At 36.9% G+C, this 22,500-nt stretch overlaps 3 protein-coding genes across 6 annotated transcripts in view; 2 read left to right on the top strand and 1 right to left on the bottom strand.

The window, feature by feature from the left end:
• The window catches only part of LOC113816837 (uncharacterized), a 1,030-nt gene extending 323 nt beyond the window's left edge, over positions 1-707 (top strand). The window contains exons 2-3 of one of the 2 annotated variants that reach the window (XM_027368862.2): positions 101-325; positions 567-707. In XM_027368862.2, coding sequence (XP_027224663.1) covers positions 101-325; positions 567-678 — 337 coding nt within the window. In that variant the 3' untranslated portion in view covers positions 679-707. Of the gene's footprint in view, positions 1-100; positions 326-515 lie in introns of both variants that reach the window. The other variant, XM_027368855.2, reaches the window with a different exon arrangement.
• Positions 708-830: 123 nt separating this feature from the next.
• On the bottom strand, positions 831-5,718 carry epsilonCOP (coatomer subunit epsilon). Its single transcript, XM_027368804.2, has 6 exons — positions 5,564-5,718; positions 4,088-4,251; positions 3,566-3,718; positions 2,252-2,387; positions 1,432-1,656; positions 831-1,237 (listed from the first exon to the last, which is right to left on the bottom strand). The coding sequence occupies exons 1-6, from the start codon at positions 5,657-5,659 to the stop codon at positions 1,121-1,123; spliced, it is 891 nt and encodes a 296-aa protein (XP_027224605.1). The 5' UTR covers positions 5,660-5,718; the 3' UTR covers positions 831-1,120.
• Positions 5,719-5,921: 203 nt separating this feature from the next.
• Syx18 (syntaxin 18) lies at positions 5,922-17,174 on the top strand. 3 transcript variants are annotated; one of them, XM_070114287.1, is made up of 7 exons: positions 5,922-6,052; positions 11,882-12,157; positions 12,475-12,660; positions 12,849-12,936; positions 14,434-14,702; positions 15,044-15,169; positions 16,549-17,174. In XM_070114287.1, exons 2-7 carry the CDS (start codon positions 11,882-11,884, stop codon positions 16,651-16,653), a joined length of 1,050 nt encoding a protein of 349 aa, XP_069970388.1. In that variant the 5' UTR covers positions 5,922-6,052; the 3' UTR covers positions 16,654-17,174. The 3 variants fall into 3 exon arrangements, with proteins under 3 accessions (XP_069970388.1, XP_027224593.2, XP_069970389.1); XM_027368792.2 differs by having other exon boundaries at positions 6,051-6,149; XM_070114288.1 differs by lacking the exon at positions 5,922-6,052 and adding an exon at positions 6,140-6,161.
• The last annotated feature ends 5,326 nt before the right edge of the window (positions 17,175-22,500 follow it).

Here is a 22,500-nt window from a genome sequence, read left to right as displayed (position 1 = left end):
TATAGAGTTGGTCACTCTTTACTTTCATTTCATATTATTTTGTATGTAGAGATTCTCCTTATTCAATGCAAACTTAAAAATAATTTGAATTTTGTAACAGGTGTTTGTGTGGCAGCTGTGCAAGGATGGAGATTGAAGCAGAGTCAATATGTTGCCAGGAACAACCACCTGTATTACTCAGACTAATGCAATGGAATCAGCAAGGCTCCTGTGTGGTGCAGCACCCTTTCTTTGTCTCTGTATGCCTCAACCCATATGCTCTTCAGACTATCTACAGCAGGGATAAGAAACTCTTTGGTTCACTCTTCAATAAACCTCTGCATGAGTAAGTGTTGGGTCTCATAAGATTTGTTACATGACCATTGATGCAAATAGCTCATATAATAATGAAGCAAAGAATTAATAACAAGAAATAGAAAAACGCACTGAAATAACCCACTTAGCAAACTTTCAGCTCTCATGCTTCCAATCCTTTTTTTTCTTTTAGTTCTGTCTATATAATTTTTTTTCTACAGGAAATACCAGATCACAGCCTATCGCACATTCAATGACTACTTTTTCAACAGTTTAAGAGGCAGCATGACAATTCCTCTACCCAGCTGTGTCCTTAATACAATCAGAAAGGCTTTCCCAAAGGATGCTGCCATTGGCAGCTTTCCTGGATACTGTGAATTGTAGTCATGAATATAAATAAACCAATATTTTTCTTTCTTTTTTCTCTATCCCTAATGTTTAATCAATCATACTGATATTGCATGTTTAAATAAAATTAATAAATATTAATTCTCATATCTCTGAATCTATTCTCAATGAGGATGGAATTGAAAACATTTAGTTTTAACATTTTATTCATAAATATAACAAAACACATTATTCTGGAATGTGGCACAAAATGCCAAAATTTCCTTAGCCATCCGTAAAACATGTATTGTTTTTGTTATAGTAATGAAATATTTTTAAAAATCTAAAATAAAGTAAAGATAAAGAAAAACAATGATCTCAAAACAAGTACACTGGGTTTTTACATATGCTCTATATGAATAATCTTTCAAAATAAAAATGTCCACAAAAATATATCAATAGAGTAGAGTGAATGATTATATATATCAAGAACCATTGTTTATGCTGCATACTGCTTAACCAAGCGGTTGAAATCCTCCTCCTTGGTTGTGATGTCTTCTACAAACTTGTGGCCCTTGTGTTCATCTCGCAACTGCACTAAATATCGGTTGGCAACCTGAAAAAAAGGAAAGAAAATAAATAAGTTCAATGGGGATGGGGAGAGGGGCAGAAGAAACATACACACATATCCTTTCTTGCTGTTATCATTATACTATTAATATTAATATAAAAAAAGAGGATGATAAAGAAGAAAATGATTTTTTTTTTCTATTTCTTTTTATGAAAACTTCATCACAAGCACAAGCTCACCTCCTGTGGTTTCCCTGTGTGGTGTGCCAGGACCATCAAGTTGATGAGTGTGTCAGGGTTGCTTGGGTCCTTGTCCAGAGCTTCTTGAAGGGCACTCTCGGCCTCTTCGTATTTTGCCTGGCCAAGGAAACAAATTGCCTGGCCATTAAGGAGAAGGGCTGTGCTGACATTCTTATCCAACAATTCTTGGTATATGTAGTAGGCATCTTGCAGTTTCTCACCACCCTGAAAAATAAGAAATGTGAAAACGTAAAAAAAAAAAAAAGAGGGAACACAATGTGAAGCCACAAGGAAGGAAACAGCGAGCTTACTACCATTCCTGGTGTTCATCTGCGTAGGTGTGGACATGTTTGCATATATATTTACATAAACACTTCATTTATATCCTTATACACAATGTTAACCAGTCTCTTACTTATTCTACATATATCTTTCACCTCTGTATACGAATAAACAAAGTAGCATAAATCTGTTTCAACAAGGAAAAAGGGAACATTATATGAATAATTAGCAAATCATTGCAATAAAAAGAAAAGAAAGCAGCAGGGGAGGGGGGGGGTTGAGCACAAAAGCAAGAGAGAGAGAGAGAGAGAGAGAGAGAGAGAGAGAGAGAGAGAGAGAGAGAGAGAGAGAGAGAGAGAGAGAGAGAGAGAGAGAGAGAGAGAGAGAGAGAGAGAGAGAGAGAGAGAGAGAGAGAGAGAGAGAGAGACAGAGAGAGTGAGAGTGAGAGTGAGAGTGAGAGTGAGAGTGAGAGTGAGAGTGAGAGAGAGAGAGAGAGAGAGAGAGAAGGGGGGGGGGGGGGTGAAATGATGAAACCAACCGTTGCAATGTGCGTCCAAGCCTGAGCCATCTGTGTTAGAGTTGCATCATCATCCTTCTCTTGGAGAGTCTTCAGCTCCTTTCGGGCAGCATCCAGGCGCTCCATCTTGAGGTAGGTCTGGACCATCAAGGCACGGCTGATAAGTGAGAAACGTACAAATAATTTATCTAATAATCCCCTTAATATCTGTGCATTCAACAATGCCTGAAAGATTACTAATAGCAATACATTAGAAATATATTCACATTTCCTTGAAGTCTTCTATTAGTTGTATATATATATATATATATATATATATATATATATATATATATATATATATATATATATATATATATATATATATATATATGTATGTATAAGTATATAACTTTATTTTTGTTTTCAAGTAGCTGGAGGCTACTTTTTCAGTTGTATTCCTTTAAGAAGATAATTGGTACATCCTCTTCTCATAAATGACCATTATTCATACTTGTCATAGTGATTTTAACAAAAGCAAGGTTAAAAGTTACTATACCGTGTTTGTGTATAAAAGCTACCTGGTATACAGGGGATATACATCAGTCTGTTTTTAGACTCACTTGAACCCCCCCCCCCCCCCACATATATATATGACAAGTTGGATATAATTAAAAAACAAAAATCAATAATTAATTTTGTATTGCACTGCCAAATTCAAGAATGGAAGATGTTCAGCAGATGTAATTTTTTACTTCCAATGGAAACACTTGAACACATTTATGTTTTGGAATCTATCATCTAATTCCCATGATGAGAGCCTCACAGACAAATGGTCATCCTTCACTGTCTATAAGTCAATGTAAGGTGTCCTATGATGGTTGCCTGCTTGATTCTATCAGTATTAAAGCATTCCTTTAGACCCTGGAGAGCCTGTGGCAGAGGTCATAATTTTTATCTTTTTGCTTTGTACACTCTGGAGGGGGGGGGGGGTCTCAGGAAAAAAGTACTTTTTGTAAACGTGAAAGTGGTGAAAAAATAGATAATCCCTCAAGTACATGTAGAACCACCTCTGTGTAAATACAATTAACAAACTAAAATCACAATATACATGGTATGTACTTTGCCTCAGCTGCATGTACTAATAATCACCAATCAACATAAGGAACAACAATAAATATAACACTTGGACCTAATAACAGTATCCAAGATGATTAACGATGGAGGGATAGTAAAAATAAACAAAGGAAACTGGACGAAGAAAAGAGCAAAATTCGCTTCCTCTATCATACTTTCCAAAACAAACCCAAAAACGATATCAAACACACCAAAAGACATAAGAAATTAACCCCTTACCACTCAAGGGCATCTGACTGACTGAGGGCACGAAGAGCTCCCTCATAGTTATCCTCATGGCAGTAGATCGTTGCAGCCACAATGAGGAGGGCTGTGTTGGACAGATCGACATTGCCGCTCAGTTGGGATTCCAGCTCGTTGACAATGGTTACCCTGTTTCAGATACAGAGTAAATGTTATAATATACTGTATAAAAAATCTAAATATTATTGTGTCTAAAAAATCTCTAAATATTATTGTGTAATGCGGAAAAAAAGATGATGAGGAGATACAAGGGGTCTTGTCTGTTTTCTTGGTAGTCTCTGGTCATTAGAATATATACAGGCTGAACACATATGAAGTAGTATCACGAATAGACATACCTCAAATATAAAACCTCCTACTGTAATATATATCACAAAGCACACACAAATGTAAATGCTTAAGACCTACATCACCAGAATGACAGAATTTCCTTTGGTGCACAGCTTAGATAGAAACCAGAAGTCTAATTCATCTTCTCAAAAATGCATTATAACTCACCTGTTACTGGGAAACTGGAAGTACTGAGCCAGTAACTTTAAAGCTTGCAGTGGAGGTGGAGCTGATGCTTTTATTTCACTCTGAACCACTCCAAATTTGCGCTGACCTATGAGAGCACGGTAGAGGAAGATATCTCTCTCCTGTCGCAGTTCTGGTGAACTGACCTGTAATGCAAATTGGTCTATTAATTTCTTTTAATCATTTATGATTGACTGTTGTTCAGTTACCTATTCAAAGACTATTGATGCTATCAAATTTTGTGTTATCAATACACACAACAAATTCAGCTTAGACTTCATATAAAAGTTCTGTTTATAACATTTGTTTGGTGTTCTGTGCCCTTGAACTATGACTAGAATTTAATTATAGTTCATATCATATGATTTCACTAAAATCATCAATATGATATTGAATGAATGTTTAGAAATGTGTGATAATCACTTCCTTTCCATATCCATCCTAGAATTTATATGGTTAGATATTCTGTTATTCAACCTGACTTAACATAAACCTTGAAGGAAATCCTACTTGGCCAATAAATTTGGACTGACCTGATTAATGAAAGGAGAGCCACATTTGCTGTTGGCTGACCAGGCCTAGTTCCAACCAAGATAGCAAACCCCTCCCTTCTTCACCCTTAGAACTGCTTAATTATATTATGTTAATAATATAATCAAAATAAAATTCAGTGTCATCCATCGTGTACATCGTAATTGTCGGAAAAGATGGCTTTACACAAAATGATATATGAAATAAAGGTAATTTTCCAGCTTCGCACAGTCAACTAACCTCGCGACTATCATTCATCCTCAACTATTCACAAGGTAAATGTGTGAAGCTGTCGTTGTTTCTTATCAACATGATATAAATGAAAGTATTGGTAAGTGGTGCCAGCGGAAATGCAATGCGGAAAAAGTCCAAGTGTGACACGTCCTTTAGGAAGCTTTTTTGTTCATAAAGCTATGTTTGTAGATTACTAATAGTGTAATTGGGACAATCTCAGAGGGGTAAGGTCACCAATATTTTCATTTATATTATTTGTGAAGGAAAATAACAAAAGATTAATGCATGTTGCAATGTAGATAATTGAAAGAAGCAATAACAGTTGCAAGCTTCGATGGTTGTGTGAAACTGAAAAAACATTATTTTCTTCTTATTACTCTAATTTTCTATGGATTAATAAAATATCGTTAATCTAAAATTCACGAATCTCTTTTTTTTCCTCTTACATTTTAATCTAAAAAAAAAAAAAAAAAAAAATCTATGTAAATACTATTTCCTAACCTCATGAAGTGGACTCTAACTTGCATTTAGAAGTATCCATTCATACATATAGAAAATAAATCAATAAATATACAGGATAAAAACAAAACAACGAAGGTAAACAAGACAACAATCCACACATCATTTCATTTATTTCCTTTCACCTAAATAGCCAAACACCAACTCGAAAATAGACCCCAACCATTAAATTACCTGTAGTTTCTGTGCTTCGTTGATGCAATGCTGGTAATTCCCGATATAGAAGGAATTTTTCACTTCGAACAGCTCGTCCACCTCTTGGTTGGCCATGTTGACAGTTGTGTGGCACCGGCAGGGGGGCAAACCTAAGGCGTCGGGGTTGGGGTGGTAATATTTTTCTTGTGTACTTTTCTGCTAATTTTAAAACCAAAAAGTAATTTTTATATATTGACAGCATTTATCGAAAGGTATCAAGATTTACTTTTGCTTTAATTATCTTTTGTTACGTGATTGGTATTTGATGTTTGGTTGGCATGCTTGTTCGTAGACGTGTATTGCGATTCATAGGAATATTTTTATACGTATTTGTAAGTGTTATGAAATTAGTAGTATGAATAGAATAATAAACCTGAAAAAATCATCTTTCAAATCGAATTTAACTTTGAATAAAAATAATAAAAAGGTCTTCTCATCTTTAAAACAGAATCGCAATCAGCTGTAAAGGCAAGTACCTCTGTCAGTGTATTTATTTATAAAGAATATTTCTTTCCTGATAAAAGCCTTTATTTATCGGCTTAATACATCAGGTTATTGAATACAAGTAAATGTTTTAGTACGTTGGTTTGTGTTTATTTGTCGTGAACTGGAATCGGGTTGTTAATACCCCTAAATGCAATGCCATATTATGCATGACCATAGGCCTGTACAAATTTCAAAATCTCTTGGACCTTTTGTTTGACTGCTTTTATTTTTGAAAATTGCCCGTGTAGGGTTAGTTGTAGCTTTGCTCTTAGTAGAGCAAGAGATAAATAGCCTAATGATATGTATATATTAATTTTTTTTAAAGGAATGTCAATCTGTAAATTTACTGAAGGTTAATTTTTATGCCGTGGATATTGTTCCGGCACTGGATTTTATAATATTTTGGCTATTTGTCCGGCATACACTCATGCTTGCGAACAGTCAATAATTCTTTGTTATTTCATGTACAACATCAAAATTTTTAATTATTCTTAGGACCGAGTGGACATACATGCTGTTTGCTCCAGTTTGACATTTCTGTGATTTCCATCCCGATTCTGTGATTTTAGCGTGCCTATAGGACCAAGTCCCCGACTCCCGCCAACAATATTGGGGGATCGGGGGTTGGGGGGGTGATTTCGTTTTTTCCATGCATTTTAAAAAGCGAAAGACTGTGGGAAATTGAAAATCCGAGCCAAGGGTAGCATTCCAGATGATAAAGAAAGTGAAAAATGTAGGAACCCGAGAGAAGATTCGGCCACGGATGATTTGGCATGATGTTGCGCGAACGAACGAGCGAGTGAACCACATCTTAACCGCAGGAACTACCAGTAGGATCGCAGTATGAACCAAAACTCCCTCCTAACCCCTCCCAATTGCCATATTTTCCTATCGGGGGCTCTTCCTCTGCACCCCCTCCCAATTGCCGTATTTCCCGATACAGGCAAACACTAAGTAGGAGTACTTCAACTCTGGCTTTACTTTCTTATCCGGTGTACGCTTCAAAGCTGCAGCAACAGTCCTTGAATCTTTGACATAAAACTGTGCGAAAGTGCTCTCTTGAAATTTGGTCAAGCTGTCCTTCACATCAGCAAAACTGGCAAACTCAGTTCCAACTTTGAAGGAATCCATAATCGATGATCGACCCTTAGCCATGAACAATGAACAACACAAAAATAGCGTCAAAGTTTGTATGCGCGTGTGTGTGGTTGCGCACAAATAGTTAGTGCGCATGCATGCCGGACGAATAGCCAAACTGTTATAAAATCCGGTGCCGGAACAATATCCACGGCGTAATTTTTACAGTATGGAAACAATAAGGGGAAATTGAATATAATATTCTTTTAGTGAACAAAAAGTTGTGGTAATTTTTTGGAATACCTCTGCCAAGCGATATTGTTGGATTCCTCTCTCTCTTGTTTCCAAATGTTTTATTGTGTGAAAGCTCCTCAAACTCCCACATTCTTGGCCCCAGTAGCAGCAGAGGGTATGAAAAGTACCAGTGACATTGCAGGTGAAAATATAAATAATCTACACAGAATCTGTCACCTTATTGTCTAATGTAAGGGACTCTCTCCCCCTACAACCTATGGCAGTGGATATGGAGCCGCCATTTGATTGGTGTCAATCATCTCTTTAAGGAGTAACTGATGTGGGTGTGAGTGCCCACAGGTATGGCTGGGGTGCTGGAGATTGACGTGGAGAGCCTGGGCGGCTCCCCCGACAGTTAAGGCCTGTTTAGGCCTGGTGCTGCTTGCTGTGTTCTTGCTCTGCTGGAGGATCAGTGAGAGCTAATCTCAGCCCGGGAGCCGGAACTTTAGTAGTGGTAGGGGAGCCTGCAGTCCTGTGAGCAAGCCGGGAGCTGTCCATTCTCATCCAATTAGGTCTCGGCATTAGTCTTCGAGAGGAGGCTGATGTGAGGTGCTAAGGACATGGCTGTGGACCATGGACCCAACCTGGGGAAAGTATGTCGTGCTGCAGGTTGCGGGGGTTGGCTATAGGTACTCCCCCTCCAGTGAGGGAGCTAAGCGAGTGAGCGATAGCCATGTTACTCTGGAAGGCTGGGTGTTTGTGTCACTCCGGGGTCAATAGTATGGTGGTGGATTTGCACTCGCCATTTGACTGGTGTCAATTATTTCTTTAAGGATTAACTAATGTGGGTGTAAGTGCCCACAGGTATGGCTGGGGTGCTGGAGATTGATGGGGAGAGTCATTGAGAGAGGCTCCCCCAACGGCAAAGGCATGGGTAGGTCTCGACATTAGTCTTCGAGAGGTGGCTGATGTGAGATGCTAAGGATGCAGCTGTGGACCATGGACCCAACCTTGGGGAAGTATGGAGCGCTACAGGTTGCGGGGGTCGGCTACAAACCCACCTGGGGGTTGTGGTGTGGTAGCCCCCATGGTGGAATCGCAGGGGGCACAGCCCTTTGCATTAGAGAATACAGTGACTGATTCTGTTTAGATTATTCATATTTTCCCCTGCAATGTCCCTGGTACCTTTCATGCCCTCCCCTGCTATCAGGGCCAAGCTTGTTGCCTTGCATATTTGCATTGTAAAGGATGAGAGGAATCCAATGACACCAGTATCATTGCAATCTGTTTAATGGAACTATTAGATAAAATTACCAACAATATTTACGGGCGGGTGTTGGGGGGGAATAAATTTTGTGATGTGGAGTTGGGGACTTGGTTTCTGTCGAGGGCCTCTGTACTGTAAAGAATTATCTTACTTAACTATAACATATTTTCCTTTGTGGTCTGTTTTGGGATATATTTATTGTTTCCCTTGGTGGTGTTTGTTTTTGGTAATTGTCTAAAACTGGTTTGTGCAAAGATACAGAGAAATAAACATTTTATGCTGCTTTCTGGGGAATCAATATTATATTCATGGTTAATTTTTACAGTGGGAATTTACTAAACTAGGGTCAGATTGAAGATGAAATTCTTGCAAATGGCAAAAAGTTGTAGTTGTCAATACAAGAAATAATCTGCAATACATGAACGGTAAAAACATAACTAAAGGAATATCACAGAAAATTACACTCAGAGCCTAAGTCCACTCATTGCTTATAAGTTAAGCCCTATCTTGCTGTGCATACTGAAGTGAAGACAATATTTATATGCCAGGGGGTGTTGAGGTTGGAGCTCCCTATCAGCCCCCTCTTTGGGCATGCTCAGTCTTGGTAACTTAGATTGCTGAATAAATTTTGTCATGTGGAGTTTGGCCTTGGTCTCTGGTGAGTGTGTATGGTAAAGAATTACCACATTTACTGCTTTATAAATTGATAAACACATGTCAGAGATAATAATATAATCAGACAGCTAAAAGTGATTTGATGACACCAAAGCATCAGAAAGTAATCTTATGTTGATTGCTGTAGTCTCCATGTTTGTTGCTGAACCAGTAAAGGCTAAGACACTTCCTCCACATATAATCTGGCAAAACAAAGAGCTGATCAGAATGTGTGTGGTAGGATTTTGTTGGTCTTTGGAGGAGCATTGAAACTGTGATGATGGCAACAATCTCTTTACGAGATTAAGATCGCCACAACGCCACAAATGATGGTAAAAGATCATACAGAGCACCCCATTACCTTCCCCATGGGCAGTGCCCAAACTTCACTCCCAGTCACGGCAACTTATATTGATGAATAAATTTTGTGACATGGAGTTGGGGAGTACATCTGTACTGTAAAGAATTACCTAAGAAATCAAGTCCAAATGTCAGATAGCAAGGATACATGCCACACACGTTCAGCTCTAAATTGTCTACCTTAAACAAATGTTTGCTTTCTTGGCATTGCTTACAGCCATTGTGTTATAACTTTTCAAAAGTAGAATTAAAGCCATGGTTTAGTGTCAATTACCAGAAAATATTGTATGCTGCAGCCAAACACACAGAGCAGGGTAAACATGAATTTCTGTGCACTTCTAAGCTCTTACTTGAGGAGCTGACTGCATGTGCACCCTGAGGCATGAGTTTGTTCAGAGTGGGAATAACTCCAGCATCCAGGTGGATTTGGGATAGTAAACCTTTTGTTAAAATAGGATTTAGATAGAACATTACTACCCAGCTGGCGGGTTGTAACTTCCAAAGATATTGCAGAGGGTTAGCAGGGGGTCATAAATACCTTGGGGGAGAAAGATTTAAGGCTGATTTGCTAGACATCTGCCTGAAGGTATTATAAGTGTTAAGGGTTGAGAACCATTAGGATAGAATACAGCCAATATGATTATGATATATGATAGATTCCATTTTGAGAGCCATTGTGAATGTGTGTATTTGACTGCATAGCTATTTACCTATAATGGCTGATGTATGGCAGTATCATAATTAGGTATGAAGGTTACCCAACATTTCAAGTCTTAAATTTTAACCATGTTCTGTAAATATAAACCAGTGATCATTCACTTCGTTAAGGAATTGAAGGGGGCACCCACAATAATTCCAATAATTACTGTGGTAAAGGCCAGCAAACCTCCATGTAGTATACTCTATCAGGATGGAGCTTATAGACTTCCTTTCTGATTTATCATTAATTAAGGAACTAGTTCAAGTTCAGTCTTACAGAAAAATATGTTGTGGAATTTGGTTGGCTTTTCCAGAGTGCAGAGAGGGTAGGCATGAGCAATTGCACAATGTGTAGGTTTGATATTTAACATATGATCTGGAATTTTAAAATTGAAGTAGATTAAGTAGATTGTCAGTAATTTTACCTTAAAAAGAATTAGAAGCTTAGGTGGCAAATTTATTGTAGTGCCTTTTGTAATATTACAAATAAAATTGTAATGATAGACTGATTACAATGTCTGCTATCAAGATTTAATATTTATAGTCCATGGAGCCAACTAAGCAATGACATTGATCCCAGTAACTAGGATTGGCATGAAATATACCAGGGAAATTGTTAGGTAAATGTAAGATATCATTAACAATATTAGTTAATGCAAATATTACTAATATTACAAATATTTCTAACTAATATAAGATATTTAAAGGCTTTGTGTGTGATAACTCTCCCCTTTAGGAGGTATATATATATATATATATATATATATATATATATATATATATATATATATATATATATATATCTCAAGGTGTAATGAGAGTCAGTGGAACATCAATTGATGGCTACCATAACATTAGCCTAGTTTCAAGGAATGACACCTTCATGCCTTCAGTAATAATAGGCAAATATCCATTACATAAATTCTGACAAGATGGAATGTGGAGCTCTATCTTGTGAAACATACTTGGTGGAGGTTTAAAGCACAGGAGAAAAGTTTCTTTCTACTCATGAAGAGAGTGGATAGGATATTTTCTTTGTGGTGCTAGAATACTACAAAGTCTCCATCAAGTAATGAAATGTTTGTCTTCTCTAATGTACTATTTTTAGATTCATTATTCTCTTGCAAATGTTCAGCTGATTGTCTTTATTCTTATTGCTTTCTGTGGTGTTGAGCATGTCATATATACCAGCGAAGCTTATTGAATGATGATGTTGAAAATTATATTAAAATACAGTTGTTAGCTACATATTTATTAACATGATCTAGGAAATGTAGATTTCCAGGTTTATGCTTGTGTAATATTCAGAACTTGTCTGTATATGTGGGTAGTAATTAAAGTAATCCTTACAAATAACTGGTCTTTGGTATATTGATATATCTTAATTACCTTATGTTTACTATTTTCATATCATTCAATCTTTTTTTTGGTTTCTTAAGGTTTTCACTATATAGCTTTGCTATCCCATTTCTCTTTTTCATTCAACCATTATTAATCATCTTTTCATCTCCCCACCACAGATGACTGTAGAAAACGGAGCAAGCATGGATCTCACCAACCTGTTTAAGTCCTGCGTCAAAACAATTCGGACGCGGAACAAGGCCATGGGTGTGACCCTACCCCAGACCAAGATCTTCCCAAGCTCCCCCACTGCCTTCTCGCAATTTTACTCAAAGGCCAAGGATATCCAGAGCAACATTACCAGCCATCGGAACTTGCTGGACGACCACCGGAAGAAATACTTGCAGATTGAGGATCAATCAATGTCAGATTATGAGAGGACCTACATGGAAAAGGTAGAAATTTTAACAAATTTTTCCTCCCTCTGTTTCATCTTATCTTCTATAAATACATTTATACATGTATATTTTTTCAATGCAGGATGTTTATATCTGTATTTTACTCAACAAAACCAAGTAAACAGATTATTGATAGTTACCTTTTCTTTTATATATCCCTGGACAGTCACAAAGTTTCTCATGTATTACTTTTCCCCATAGGTAACTATCTTTAAAATTTAAGGGATATCATGTATCTAAATTTAACATCACACATATCAGCAGTTCTTCTCAAGAGAGAGATGAAGCTCATACCTTAAACCATTTTCTCCCAGGTAGTCACCACAAACCTCCGCATTATAGACGACAACATTCGTGCCTTGGAAATGACAGAGAAGTGTTCCAAAGATGCTACAGATTGCCAGCAGAGTATTCTGTCCATTCTGAAGCAGAATTTCCAGCAGATCAACTCAGGCTTTAAAGAGATGAAGGAAGCAAGGTGTAAAAAGCAAAAAGAGAAGGTTTGTATTCCTTGATGATGATGATCATGATGATTTATTGATGATTAATGATTGATGATAAGGATGATGATTCTAAAAGTGATAATGCTAATAATACAGGAGAGAAATGTTACATAATTGTAAAATCCTCAAAAGGAAAGATGATACCATAAACCAAGTATTTGTTAAATTTCACTGTCTGTCTCCAGGAAAATCTCTCGAGACTGCAACGACCTGCAGGCTCCAAGAAGAAACCCAAAGACCATGGTTCTGACACATTTGAGGGCTCCATGTCAGGTTGGTACTGTGCTCTGATATCTGTCAATTTAGTTGGTTTCCGCTGCAAATTTTTCTGATAATTTTTGTTAGTAAAGACTTGTTCTCCTCTTACTAGGAATACAGAAATGTCCTAGATTTTTGAAGATGCAAGATGTTTATTCTAAATCGTGTTTATTTTATTTTTTGTCTAGCTAAAATAAGCATGTGATTAAAATGGCATGTTTTTTATATGAAAGGTACTGGTAGCTTTATAGGTTTTGGTACAGATAGATGAATTTAGATATGGCATACATAGTTATTATAATTCACGCTTCAAAAAAAATACATGCACGAGAATGTAGAATGTAATTCATTGCACACATAGGGTGGGATCAAAAAGGTTAATTGCACACTTCAAATATTAACATATCTGATTTGTACATGTGAGAGGCAGGCTGTGCTTGATACCTGTGGTTTTGATAGTATCTAGTTATGTTCATCATTCTTTGGAAATAGATTTATATTAAAAACATTGGACACTTAAAAGACTTCAGTCAAACTTTGGTAGTGTATCTTTGGATGGCACATTAGCAGGTATAAGTGAGTGAGTGATTGAAGGAATGAGGGAATGAGGGAGAGAGAGAGAGAGAGCGAGAGAGTGAGAGAGAGAGAGGAGAGAGCGAGAGAGCGAGAGAGCGAGAGAGCGAGAGAGCGAGAGAGCGAGAGAGCGAGAGAGTGTGAGAGAGAGTGTGAGAGAGAGTGTGAGAGAGAGTGTGAGAGAGAGTGAGAGTGAGAGTGAGAGTGAGAGTGAGAGTGTGAGAGTGTGAGAGTGTGAGAGAGTGAGAGTGTGAGAGTGTGAGAGAGTGAGAGAGTGAGAGAGTGAGAGTGAGAGAGTGAGAGAGTGAGAGAGTGAGAGAGTGAGAGAGTGAAAGAGTGAAAGAGTGAAAGAGTGAAAGAGTGAAAGAGTGAAAGAGTGAAAGAGTGAAAGAGTGAAAGAGTGAAAGAGTGAAGGAGTGAAGGAGTGAAGGAGTGAAGGAGTGAAAGAGTGAAAGAGTGAAAGAGTGAAAGAGTGAAAGAGTGAAAGAGTGAAAGAGTGAAAGAGTGAAAGAGTGAAAGAGTGAAAGAGTGAAAGAGTGAAAGAGTGAAAGAGTGAAAGAGTGAAAGAGTGAAAGAGTGAAAGAGTGAAAGGGTGAAAGTGTGAAAGTGTGAAAGTGTGAAAGTGTGAAAGTGTGAAAGTGTGAAAGTGTGAGAGAGTGAGAGTAAGAGTAAGAGAGAGTATATGCATATGTTTTAGAGATTTTTTTTGTGACTGAAATGTGCACCAGGTTGTTCCCATATAACACTACAGTGCCAACTGCCCATGAATGTATGAAAAAGTTGCAGTATGTCATTATCCTTAGCCATAAGATTTTTTAAAGTGAAATATATATATATATATATATATATATATATATATATATGTATATATATATTAGTATAAGGATATCTAAACTTAAATCATACCTGCCTCTTTATCTCTCAATATTTATTTAACAGGCTCATGGTCACAATCCAGCGATAGTCAGCAATCAGACCAAAGAAGCCAGGATGACCAGCACTCGGAGGAGACCAGACTTAAAGGGAACGAGAACAAAGTGGGAAACAGCACAGCAGCAGACAGGTCAAGCGCTGTTATAGAGGAAGAGGTAGAGAAGATGCTTGGAGAATTGAGTTCTGAGGAGAGGCAGATGTTGGAGGAGGAGAATGCACACCTTTATAAAGAACTCATGTCCAACCAGGAAGAGGTTCGACAGATCACGAGACAGGTATGTGGATAGGGAAGGATGAGCGAGTCGAAAATTGTCATCAGAGCTTTATCTTATTAGGATGTTTCATTGTTATTATTATGTTTTATATTTATCAGTTATGTGATATTTATTTGGATTATCATAACTTTTAACATTTTACTGTTTTATCATTTATCAGGTTTCTCTTGATTCAGGCTCTCAAGGAAACATGATTGCAATATCATTTTATTTCATACCAGTGCTAGAACTGAAAGAAGGCGTGTCCAAGATATTTATTACGTTGCCGTAGAACTCATGAACTCTTAGTACTTTTGATGTAAGGGATTTTGATGTAAACTCACTCTTTCCTCTTCCAACAGGTGGTAGAGTTGGGTCAGATGCAGAATATGTTAACAGAGAATGTTGATATTCAGGCGCATCAAATTGAGGAGATTCATGATACAATCTTGACGGCAACTGAAAATGTTCGGGAAGGTAATGAGCAGGTATGTAATGTTTCTGTCCTTTTCTTTGTATAAATGCAAATGCATTTACAAATAAGATTAGTTGCCTGACATTCCTATGGTAAAATAAAGAATTGTAGAGTTAAGTTTCTCTGAACTATTTAAGGCAAGAAACTTATGTTAATTATATCTTACTGTGCTTCACACTTTAGTATGATATATTGTTATTTCTCTAAACTATTAGTACTGGGAACAGAAGGTTAAATATATTTGTCAAAAAGGATAGATAGATAATCCACATAAAAATCAAAAACAGAAATGAAATATTTCAGTAAAGCTTTGCAATGCATTTATATTACATAATTTTCATTTCAACATTCACTGTTCTTTTGCAGAATTATAGCAAATTGTAATTATTACCTCTCTAAAATAACATACAAATTGATAAAGTTATCAAAATGAATATGAAGACAGAGAAGTTTGCCGACTTGCTAGTACTTTCTATTTGTGCTTTACTTTATAATGTCTGTGTTGAGCCGCTCTAATTGTTCTTCCTGAGGATAATAGAAATTATTTATATTTTCACCATTAGATATAGCTACTCTTTATGTACAAGCAACTATAACCAGAAGCTTTGTTTTTTTCTCTTAGTAAGTACAGTGTGTATATGCACACATGTCAGGAAACTCATCACAAGCAAGGAGCCATGCCTTTTTATTTTATTTTATTGTATGTGGTGTGAATTTCCTTGCTCTCTGCAAAATTGCACATCACATCATTTCCACATTATGTTCTCAAATTCATTTTATTTGCAAAGTAATTACTCTTTATTTCAGACGTTTTCCTTGGTCTGTTTTCAAATGTGATTGTAAGCTGTATAGTTAGAAAGAAAATAATAATAATGAAATTGAAATTAAAGGAATAAAGAATATCAGTTTAAAAGCATAGGCATAAAATGAATATGCATAGTTTGTTGCATGAATGCCAATATCATAATTAGTACCAAGATCATCATTAGACTCCTTTTGCAACCAGTAATCAGATTGGCTTTACTTTCTTCCTGTTCATTCTAGATGTATGATCAGCAGTGTAAAATTCTTTGTTTCCTTAATCAAAGATTTCAGTAATTTAGTCATTATTACATGTGTAACTTCATTTGAAGATGGAGAAAATAATCTGTGTTTCTTAAGACAGTAATACATTTATACCGTAGTACCACTGTAAACACAGCACATAGGAATAAGAAATGTGTTAAGCACATTTATTCAGGTACCTAAAGGTCTAGTAAGTGATGTGTTAGAATGAAAAGAATATGAAGCAGATGGATATATGAAAATTAGTAGGTTATTATTCAGTTTTAGCAGTGCTGTTATTTTAGCTCACTTTGTACCATTTTCGACTAATGATGTTCCTCTCAACAGGTCCGGGAAGCGATGAGAAAGGATGCAGGCTTTCGGGTATGGATCATGTTCTTCTTGATAGTCATGTCATGTACGATTCTTTTCCTGGACTGGTACAACAGCTGAGTGTACGTATTGTGGACAAAAATAGGAGACACAAAGGCTGTAATGCACACTAGGCCACATCCAGGGAGTTTTCCTTTTGATAAGGATTTGTGTAATATCAGTTATGCTAAGTAAAAGGCAGAGTGGCCAAGAACCTGTTGCTTTCAAACTCTTTGTCTTGATATAAAAGCAAATCATTCATAAACTGTTTGTTTTTTATGGTTACTTAGGAAAAGTTCACCTCAAAATGGCTAAGTATATGCAAATCACAACACAACTTTAAAGGCCTTAACTATATAGAGAGAGGAAAAAAGCAATTGCTAACCTCATATACACATATTTCACATTTCTGCAGCTGTCAATAGTCAAGTTATTTTGCCAGCATCGTATGTTATCATAGCCTGAGTTTGAGCATGCGCTTTTCTTCCATGACTGATATTGTGTAAGTATTGTTGAATATTTTTTAAGGTGCTTTGTTTTTTTGTCAGAGGATGTATCTGTAATATTGTCTTTCTTGTGGATATTTAAAGAATATATTTCCTCTTTGTGGTTTTATTTATACACCTGGAAAGAAACCTTGAATTAGTCTTGTGCTGTTGTGTAACAAATGGAAGCAAGGAGAAGCAGAAATAGTTTATATATTATGAATACATTTTGAAGAGAATGCATAAATTCTAGACCAATATGAAGCCTGTAGCATACAATAGGTATATACAGTATATATATTGATGGTTTCACTTAACACCTACCATACCATTTTAAATTGAAGAAAGGATCTAGGGCAGAATGAAACTTATAATTGTTTTTTAGATATAGAGGGAAAGAAAAAGGGAAAAAAATCTTATGTGACATTATTCTTGCTGCAAGTGATTTTGTAATGGAATTAACCTCAGGTCATATCTTTGTTACTTAGATTTTCTTCATATGATGGGACAAAATAAAAGTACCTCCCCCAATTCCTTGCTTCTTGACGTGGGAGGGTTTAGGAGACAGAGACTGATATAGGGGATTACCCATAACTTGGACGTCAGCCCTTGCCTCAACTAATTTTACATGGTCTTTTTTTCTCCCCCTTTCCTTTTCCTTCTCATCTCCTGTCCACTTCCTGAAAGCCCTGCTGAAAGGATTAAGTGCTGGCTTAAATGTCAGTCCTAAATGGCATTCGTACTCCATCTGCTCTTCTCTCTTTACCCTTTTCAGTACCATACTATTAGTACCTGTGGTGATCTACAACCACTGCCATCTAACATATTTTGTTGTAATTGTTAACTAATTTTCAACCTTTTTGTCACAACAATTTATCATAGGGCTGTATGACCTTTGATGTCTGGCATATTTATTTGGTTTGATCCTTAAACATTCTGGCAATCCACAAACATTGCCTTATGAACCAAAGAATGTCCTTACTTGGGGATTTCACCCCACAAGCCTCACCATATCACTACATTTTGAATACGCCACTAATGGCCTTAGATGTTACCGTGGCTGAGAATTTTAAATAAATATAATAAATCAGTGTCTTCATTAATAACATCTTTAAGGAAGTACAGAGCATATCTAATGCCGCTTCAAGAAGGGTAAATGCTGTTGGGCTCAACAGACAGGTAAAACATTTCACTAGAACTAAGAAAAAAAAAAAAAAATCCTGGTAATTGATTTATTATAATTTTTGTTTGAATTTTAAATAGTATGTCTTATAATTTTGATCTGATGACTTTTAAGATTTAATATGTAATAAGAATGGGAATGAATATTTATAAAATATAGGAGCAGACCCATAATATTTGGAATGGCATAACTATTACTGTTAATGTGATAACTTTAAACACCTATACTTTTAATATGATGACAAGAAAGATTTTCGAAAATTCATGGATTTTTTGTGTGAAACTATTCAAAATTAAGAACACCATCAATTTCTGTTTCATTATCAATATACAAATATGAACAGCCCCGTAAATCAATATATTGTATGAACAATAAGGACATCCATCTAAATTTGGAACACTTTTAACAATCATGAAGCACAATCTCAGAGGAAGACAGAGAGAGATGGAGTGTTTGTGAGGAAGACAAGTACAGGCAAAGAGAGAAAAGAACTGTTATGTTTATAAAGCAAACTTGGTAACCATCGAAGGCAGGCAGGAAGAAGAAATGTAGAATGGAGGGATGGTAATGATAAAGAGAATAGGAGTATGAAAGTGAAGATTTATAGATAGTATTTTTTTTTTTTAATGGTTGAAACATAGTTTCTATATAAAAAACACAAGGGCTTTTATGATATTCTCATATGTATTTATTAACACTTTGAATTATTTTCCCCTTATGTACAATATACAGGCATACTTCCAAATATATGATAACTGGCTGATAAGTAATATTTTGTCTATTTTCTTTGAACATTTATTTTTTCCCTATCTGTTCACCCTGTTAGAGATTATTTTTCATTTGCAAATTCAACATCAAATTCAGTAAGACTTGAATTATAAGTTCTGTTAAGATCTCTCATGATCCTACAATAACTAAGATATTTGCCATTTCTTTTCGTGCAGAATGTACTTCATGTTTCATTTCTGTCACTGCTCCAACTGCTTTCTTTAATCTCTTATTTAATTGTGCTATTTTGTGAAAAATAGTCAACTTCAAACTTGCTTCTCCTTATCTTGCTCAGACCTTAACTCGACTTGATTTTGATAGAAAAGGAAAGAAAATCATGTGGGTCTACAAACATCAAATGATTGCCCGACAACAATATTTTGATGTCAAATAAGCGTATTTTTCAACAACATATGAATATAGATAAAGCACATTTAGATCGCCTTTATACACTCCCTAAACAACAGCTGATCCGCATGACTACAAAGGAAAGCGAACATGGAAAGCTATTCCCTTCACATTATCTTTAGAAGAAAGAGTTGTCTAACCGTTGCTAACTCACTGAAGGCTATCAAGGACCCACACAGAAAGCAGAAACCCGTGACTTTTATAACGTTTCCAGACCGCACTGATCTGGAAGAAAAAAACAAAACAAAATCCAGCAGTCGAGAGAATGTCAACAGTTCAGCCATCGCTCGTGGTGAAATGAACTGATCACGTAACCCCTTCGTCTAACCAAATTAAAAGACAAATAGACTTCACAGGTAAAAGGTTCCAACACCCAGCCAGTTATTTCTCTTAGAACATGTACGGTTCTCAGGGGTTGAAGGGCATTCCTCACGAGGTCCTCAGCAAATAGAATAATTCTTGCATTCCTCGTAAAGCACGGATTGGATGAGGCTTGCTCTGGCAGTAGAGAGTGAGATAGAAAGACAGATGGAGAGAGAGAGAGAAAGAGAGAGAGAGAGAGAGAGAGAGAGAGAGAGAGAGAGAGAGAGAGAGAGAGAGTAGAGAGAGAGAGAGAGAGAGAGAGAGAGAGAGAGAGAGAGAGAGAGATGGAGAGAGAGTGAAGTGTGTGTGTGTGTGTGTGTGTGTGTGTGTGTGTGTGTGTGTGTGTGTGTGTGTGAGTGTGTGTGTGTGTGTGTATGTGAGAGAGAGAGAGAGAGAGAGAGAGAGAGAGAGAGAGAGAGAGAGAGAGAGAGAGAGAGAGAGAGAGAGAGAGAGAGAGAGAGAGAGAGAGAGAGCAAGCATTTTAGCGCATGACTGATGATTAAACATTTAGGCTTGGTAATCAACTGCGGATGCTTCCTACCTTTTCATTCTGTAGCATCAACCATCAGTTAGAATATTGACTATTTTAGTGAAATAACAAAACCTCTCAACCCTAATCTCTCTATCTATCTATCTCTCTATCTATCTATCTGTCTATCTGTGTGTCTGCTGTCTGTCTGTCTGTGTGTCTGTCTGTGTGTCTGTCTGTCTGTCTCTCTCTCGCCACAAGGACAAGTTCACCTTATCAATTTCCACATATGAATGGGATTTTCCAAATATTCAGAACACCTGGACTACTACATTTGCCTGCAGATTCAAATTTTCCGAGTCACTAAATATATAAATACGTAACCCTCCGTTATACATAATAATTATTTATCTGTTTGCTCATCCATCTATCTTAAACCATCCAAAATTATTATCGACATTGCCTGTCACTTTTACTTAACCTTAAACTAACATTTAAAGAGGGGTAGAGGGTGGGGGGTAGTTGTGGCTGGAGGGTGTGACACGTGACCCCCCCCCTCTCCCCCCGCCACACACACACACACACTAAAGAACTTTCACCGGAATATCATAAAAAAAAAAAAAAAAAACAGATCAGATTTCAACATCTGCTCCATCGACATTCTTTTTTTTTTTTTTTTTTTTTGCTTTTGCTTTTTGCTTTTGCTTTTACTAGCCGCATGCAAAAACTATGGTGCAGAACGAGCCATGTGTTTTAGCAACGGACAAACTTACACGTGGCAATCAGCATGAGAGAAATGATTGTTTTTTCCCAGCAGAATTTCAATCTTATCGTGAATTTTCTTTTTCTTTTTGTCCCGTAATGATCCTAAATTTCCCATCTCTGTATAGCACAGGCCATCCGCTTATTATCGCTTTTATATGAATATATGTCTTTCCTTCCCATATATCATAATTTCCATTATTCTCGTCTTCGTTTCCTTGTCAAAACAGTCATTTTAGAATTCGAAATACTTGATTTCCTGTGGCTTATGTCTATCCATCATTTAACAAGTCAGCACAAGATTTTTTTTTTTATCTGCCAGATATCGTTGTGCGATACCCGAGCGAGCGAGAAGCGAGAACGAGAGAGAGAGAGAGGGAGAGGGAGAGGGAGAGGGAGAGGGAGAGGGAGAGGGAGAGGGAGAGGGAGAGGGAGAGGGAGAGGGAGAGGGAGAGGGAGAGGGAGAGGGAGAGGGAAGAGGAGAGAGAGAGAGAGAGAGAGAGAGAGAGAGAGGGAGAGAGAGGGAGAGAGAGAGAGGGAGAGGGAGAGGGAGAGGGAGAGGGAGAGGGAGAGGGAGAGGGAGAGGAAGAGGAAGAGGAAGAGGAAGAGGAAGAGGAAGAGGAAGAGGAAGAGGAAGAGGAAGAGGAAGAGGAAGAGGGAGAGGGAAGGAGGGAGGGAAGGAAGGAAGGAAGGAAGGAAGGAAGGAAGGAAGGAAGGAAGGAAGGAAGGAAGGAGAGAGAGAGAGAGAGAGAGAGAGAGAGAGAGAGAGAGAGAGAGAGAGAGAGAGAGAGAGAGAGTGAGAGTGAGAGTGAGAGTGAGAGTGAGAGTGAGAGTGAGAGTGAGAGTGAGAGTGAGAGTGAGAGTGAGAGAGAGTGAGAGAGAGAGAGAGAGAGAAACTTTGTTTCATGAACAAGCAGCATTATAAATTATACTATCCTAATGCGTTCATATTTCTTACTGTACCTTTATTCTTCTTATATTTATATCAACACTTAAAAAAGGACTTAATTAATCTATACATTTGTTTATATACCAACACAAATGAAAAGGAAAAGATAAAGATATACAAGAAAAAAGTAAAAAAGAAGAGACAAAATAAGTAAAAAAGAAGAGACAAGAAAAAGTAAAAAAGAAGAGACAAGAAAACGTAAAAAAGAAGAATAAATACTAAAACATAATTTTCAAAACTTCAAAATTTTCACATGGTTATCTGCTCCCCGGTAATAAACTCAATTTTGTTCAAATAAAAAAATCACACGCGAGAAATATCAAGTATACGATGATTGACAGGTCGGATAACGAGAATAATCACTTCCGGAACCGAATGTTTTTACAATACATCTCACCAACGATTTTTTTCCTCTCTCTCTCTCTCTTTCTTTCTTTTTTCTCCTGTTTCTGTCTTTCCGTCTTTCGTTGCTTGTGTTTTTTCATCTCTCTTTCTTTCTCTTTTTTCTCCCGTTTCTGTCTTTCCGTCTTTCGGTGTGTGT

The sequence above is a fragment of the Penaeus vannamei genome, chromosome 35, assembly GCF_042767895.1.
Source record: "Penaeus vannamei isolate JL-2024 chromosome 35, ASM4276789v1, whole genome shotgun sequence".
NCBI classification, from domain to species: Eukaryota; Metazoa; Arthropoda; class Malacostraca; order Decapoda; family Penaeidae; genus Penaeus; species Penaeus vannamei.
The sequence above is the reverse complement of the archived record's forward strand: the minus strand, read 5'-3'. Positions and strand labels throughout refer to the sequence as shown.